This window comes from Tetrahymena thermophila (genome assembly GCF_000189635.1).
Source record: "Tetrahymena thermophila SB210 genomic scaffold scf_8254650, whole genome shotgun sequence".
In the NCBI taxonomy this organism is placed as follows: domain Eukaryota; phylum Ciliophora; class Oligohymenophorea; order Hymenostomatida; family Tetrahymenidae; genus Tetrahymena; species Tetrahymena thermophila.
This window is the reverse complement of record NW_002476418.1, coordinates 1,227,537-1,233,536: the sequence shown is the minus strand read 5'-3', so window position 1 is coordinate 1,233,536 and position 6,000 is coordinate 1,227,537. Positions and strand designations below refer to the sequence as shown.

The 6,000-nt window shown below is 20.9% G+C and overlaps 1 protein-coding gene across 1 annotated transcript; it reads right to left on the bottom strand. All coding sequences in view use genetic code 6, as the record gives it.

Moving 5' to 3' along the window:
- Nucleotides 1–775: 775 nt before the first annotated feature.
- TTHERM_00081120 (zinc finger, C3HC4 type (RING finger) protein) lies at nucleotides 776–3,221 on the bottom strand (the record flags this gene model as incomplete). Its single annotated transcript, XM_001015853.3, has 10 exons — nucleotides 776–1,021; nucleotides 1,077–1,196; nucleotides 1,252–1,341; nucleotides 1,398–1,576; nucleotides 1,639–1,801; nucleotides 1,857–1,940; nucleotides 2,004–2,302; nucleotides 2,549–2,804; nucleotides 2,858–3,019; nucleotides 3,111–3,221. 10 exons carry the CDS (start codon nucleotides 3,219–3,221, stop codon nucleotides 776–778), a joined length of 1,710 nt encoding a protein of 569 aa, XP_001015853.3.
- Nucleotides 3,222–6,000: the final 2,779 nt, after the last annotated feature.

The window sequence follows — 6,000 nt, the reverse complement described above, 5'->3', positions numbered from 1 at the left end:
ACCCCAACCCCAACCCCAACCCCAACCCCAACCCCAACCCCAACCCCAACCCCAACCCCAACCCCAACCCCAACCCCAACCCCAACCCCTTTAAATAAAAATATAAATTTTTCAATTAACTAATACTTCTTATTTATTAATTTAAAAGAGTTTATTTATTATTATTATAATAGTCACAAATTCTTAAAAATAAATGATTATTTTTGTTTATTTACAATATTTACTCATTTCATTAATAAAAGTTGATGATTAAATAGTTCATGTAAATTTTATAATTAATTTTAAAAATTAAGACTATTTAAAAATAAATTATTTAAGTAAATAGGTGCTATGCTTATTCAAAATTGTTTAAATTTTTAAAGAATTATTCATAATAAAAAGTTTAAGAAGAATATTTAAAATATAAATTTATTCTATTCTCAATTATTTTAAACTAAAATTATTTATAAAAGTTAAAAATAGAAGTCATATATTTAACTTTATATTAAATAATTATCAATAAAATAAAATAATGATGTTGCCTTGATTGTTCAAATTTTATTTAATTAATTTAATTATTTTTAATAAAACCATATCATATTTAATAATATTTTAATTCCTCTTTTTAATAAGATCAAAATTATTTATAAATAATTTGGTTTATTCTTGAAAATATTTTACAAAATTGATGGAAAAGTTGATACACTGATAGTTTTTTTGAAGATATAAAGTAATAATTTATTATTAAGTTTTTTTTAGCTTATTTATGATATAGTAATTTTATTATTTAGAAAATTCAAAAGCAGGTTGGTAAATTCTATCTGCATTATGGGCATTCTAACTTAACTTCTACCCATTGATGTAAGCATTCTATATGGAACAAATGGTTACAAGGTGTCTTGTATATTTTTTTCTTCTTAATCAACTATGTATTCTAAGAGGGCTTTTGATCTAAGTTAATTTGGCATTTTTTATTATCTTTTGGTGGTTCGTCTTCCATGGGATTTAAATGAAGGGGACCTAAACAGATAGAGCAGTCATCCTTTTTTAGAAACATATTATAATTAATTAATGAATTAAATAACTAATTTTTTTACTGTATCTTTTTCTTCTGGATTGTATTAGTAAACAAAATTGTAGTTATATTATTTTGGAAGGAATATAGAGGGAATGAAAAATCTTGGTCCAAACTTGCTTTAGAGGTACATGATGAATATCTAATTAAATTATCGTTTTTATGAATTAAGCTAGCATTATTTGAAATTAAATTACTTATAATGCAAAAGATGTCACCCACAAAACACAGAATTCTTATGATGGCTTAAAATTCATAATGTTACTAGGACATCCTCTCATATAAAGCTTTTTTAGTTTAAATTTATTAAAATGATGGACTTAAATTAAATAAAAATCAATACTGGTAGTGCTATTCTTGGTAATAAAATACCAAAGACATAAGAATTGTAGAATTTCTTGCTGTTTCCATTGATGGCTGTGCAAACAATTTATGGGACAAAGAAAAAGCTTAAACAAAATACAAAGGTGTCATAGATAAAGAAAAATGACATCGAAATGAAAAATCCAAAAAGCCCTAAATCTGTAATTTTATTTAATAAAAAACTTTTAAGTAAATAAAAAATTCATTTTTTAGAGAAATACAGAAAAGTGAGTAGAATATAGCTATTCCTTTCTTAACTTCATTCTGTTATGAGAATCTGTAATAGTATTTCTCTTTCCAAGCTAAAACAGTGAGTCTCATTTCGAATACAGTCGAAAGCATGAAATAACACAGTGCGGGAATTGTGTACATAATAAATAATTTCTTTATAAAATAGTAAAAAATTTAAGATGTTGATTTATTTTCTTGATAAAATTACATTCATAGACAGAGCCTACCACAAAAATACTAAGCACAAATAGGCATCTTAGACAGTACAAAATCCAAGAGTTATCAATGAAAGCTATTGTTTAATGAAAAATAAAATTTATTCAATTATATTCAGTTTCATTTTATATAGATATACATTTTTTGCTTCGTTTTCTGATTATTTGAGTTTATTATATAAGAGAGTAGAGCCAGCGAGGGATATTATAGATATTGCAGTTGCGAAAAGACAGAAATTGAGATTTTTTAATACTTGGCTTTCTGTTACTAACTCAAGGTCTGAAGTAAAACTTAATATTCTTCCTTTGGAGATAGCTTCAACACTAATATGGAAGTTAATTTTCTCAAAATCTATATTATTACCACCCATTCTTTAGTAGATAATTTTTTTGTTATCCCTGTTATAGAAGAAAGACTCAAATGTGACTTCTAAGTCATCTATAAGTTAATAAAATTGAATTAAATTCAATCATTTTAATAAATATTTCTTAATTTGAATATTCTTTTATGAATTTAATTAATATTAGTTAGTTTTTAATTTTGTTAAGTACATCAGCTAGCTACTCTATATGCCTGCTTTTTTCTAATCAGAAAACAAAATAGAATAATTAAGAATCATTCTATAAATTTCATAATGTTTTTAAATATTTAAATAATTAGAGAACTTTAAAGTTATGCCTTTACCTCTATCAACCTGCATCATTTTATCCATCATCATCATCATTGCTATATTTTGATGATATTAATTATATAGCCTATTAACTTCAAAGGGCATTTTTATCAGTATTCTTCTTTAGTCGTCATAAAATTCATCTTCGTAGAGATAAATATAGAGCATTTTGTTTTCAGAAAACATCAAATCGTTGAATCTAACATAAATCTTCCCGCTTGTTTTTCTAATGAATCCAAGTTACTAGTCAACATTTATACTGCTATTTCCCTTTAAAATAATTTTTTGTTTATTTTCTCTCAAAAAAGCTTAACAATATTTACCATTTAGCTATTTGCTTAATTATTAATAGGCTATTTTGCCTACCAATCACCTTTAAAATGGTATTAAAAGAGCTTGCTGTAACCACTTTCAAAATCTTTAGATTCATATTCATCATCTAAACCATAAAGATTCCTGCCTGTTGAATAACCATTTTAAATTCCCTGTTTAAAATTATTTATTAAAAATGAATATTCTCATTTTTATTTAAGGCTTGAGAAAGAATCACAAATATAAATTCATGATAGTAATTACCTAAATCAATTATGAATTATTCTCGATTTGTTGAGAAAAAATAGCAACTCCTGCTAAACAAAGAGAAATTGCAACTATAATTCCTTATAATACAGACTATTGAGAGACCATTCTGAATATCAAATAGCAATAATAAGATCTTAATTTTTAATATTTACTCTTATTGATAATATTCTTTTACTTCTTTAATTATCTATTTTTTTTTCTAAAATTTAGTTGGTAAGGCTAATACTGCCAAATTAATTAAAATTTGCAATCAAGTATTTTTTTTTATGATAAATTTTCAAAGTTAATCTTCAAAAAAATTAATTAAAAATTTTTAATATCAATACAATAGTTGTCCATCAAAAATTAACTTTAGAGTTTTAACAATTACCGTCTAAAATTGCTAAAAAATAGGAAAATAATATTATATTCAAAATATCAGACAATTTTATCTTGCTTTTAATTATGTTCAACAAAGATTTTAAGAAATTAATTTACAAAAATAATTATGAAATTGATTCATACATGTAAACATAAATACATTTAAAGTTTTTTATTTAAATAATCTGAATGAAGTCTATTATTGTTAAATTTTTAATAATTATTTTATTTTAAAATGAATTATTTAAATTATTGGAATATTTTTAAGCCTTCAAATCATTAAGTTAAAAGCACATATATAAATAAATCATGATTTTCGAATGAATTTCTTAAAAATAAATGAAAAAATATTGATTGAAAATTAATTTTAAAAGTTTTTTATTAATTTTATTTTTATTATAATAATATTTATTAAAGATTTAATCATGCTCTCCTAATTGCTTAATTAATTTAATTGAGTATTTTAATACATTTAAAATTTCTTACTTTTATACATTTCTTATTTATTTGCTTAAAATAGTATAAAAATTATTATTTTGAAAATAATTAGCAAAATACAACTTTAAATTTTAACATAAATATGTAAATTTAATTAATCAAAAAATAAAAAATTATAAGAATGGCTAATTTTTTTTATTTAAATCTAAAATTAAAATAGCATTTTAACTTATCAAATCAATATATTTGACAAAATATTAGTTAAAGTTGGTTTTAGTGTATTAAATTTATGGTTGAAAATAAAAAATATTTACTTTTACTTTTATGAAATAATTTATACCACACTGCTCAACTTAAAGCCAAGAAAAAAAATTTTTTTGAAATTATGTTTCTTAAAATTTTTTTCTCTTAAATTAAAATTTTTCTTAACTAGAAATTCTTTAAATTCGAACAACAACGGTAGTAGATAATACAGAATCAACTACTTTTAAATATTTATATTTATTTCAAATAAATAAACATTAATAAGAATGATTTTATATTATGCTCATAGATTTATTAATTTATTTTTTTCTCTTTAATTAGCTTTAATACAAATTTCTTAAAAAATTAAAAAGAAAATGATAAAAATAAAATCTTTATGAAAAAATTGACTATAATTTATTCTTAATTAAATGCTTATTTTTATGGATTTTATTTTTGAAAACCACTAATAAAATAAAAATAAAATTATTAAGTATTTATATTTGATTTTTTTGAAAAAAAATAGAATATCTTTCTTCACAATTTAAAAAAATTTTCAATTTAAATAACACAATCAATATATATTTTGTTTATAAATTAGTAAAGAAAGATATTTGAAATTTTTACCATCAAAGTGGTATTTCATATTCTTTGTTAATAAGTTAAATTGATTTATGTAATTATTAATTAAGATTTTTAATATTAAAATGAAACAAAAATGGTAAATATTATCTCAAGTCTTTGAATAAAATAGACATTGGTAATCAAAAATTTTTCCTCAATCATTTTAAAATACACTTATCATTAATATTTTCATGATCAGTTTAAAAAAAATTAATTAAATATTTTAAGGGAGAGAATTTCTAAATTTAGCTTAACAAGTATGAACTTTTTTTATTAGAATTGATTATACAAAAAAGTTAATCCAAAAATTTATTATTTCATACATATTTGAATGCATTTCATAAATAATAAATACTAATCTATCTGATCTTATTTTAAATATATAAATGAATTTTTGAAGTCTATTTATTTACTTTTTTCTTATAATCTGTCAAGTCAATAATGTAAAGAGGATAGTAGAAACTTTTAGTTTTAATTTTTATCAGAAAAATCTTAATTATATTAAGAATATTCTATTATTTAGAATATAATTTGGTTTGATTAAGCAAATGAGCTTTTAATTTAGTAAGATTATCTTAAAATACAATAAAATTCTGTTTTAGTTTTTTTTACAATGAGTGGCTTATAACATGCAGGTATAATTTTATTTTGTTGTATATTTAATTAATTTTATATAAAATTATTGCTTTAATTAAGCGAGATTTCATAGTTTTAATTGTGGCTTTAATTAGTGATATGGTTTATTGCTTAATGCAAATAAAATCTAATGAGTACTTCTTGTTAAATTTATTTCATTTGGTTAAGTATTTAAATTATGCTTTTCTGATAAAAAATACCTAACTAGTTTTATCAGATAAAATATTATCTGAAAGCCTAAATTAATTTAAGTCAAACGAGGAATAAATTTATCCTATAAAATTAAATTATATAATATGAATAAAAGAGTGATAATAAATCAAAAATAGTGAATTTCTAATTAGAAATTAAGAAAATTCATAACAGAATAATAGAAAAATGAAAAAATAAGATTTATTATAGGAATCAAAAAAAATTTGTAAAAATAATATAAAAACAGGAAGGGGGATCGTCCTCTATTACTTAGTAAATAAAGATAAATAAATAATTCAAAAAAGAAAGAAAAGAATTAATTATAAAAGCATTATTTATTTATCAAATTGACTATAACAATTTTTAAGGACCCTTAAAAATGAAAAGGGGG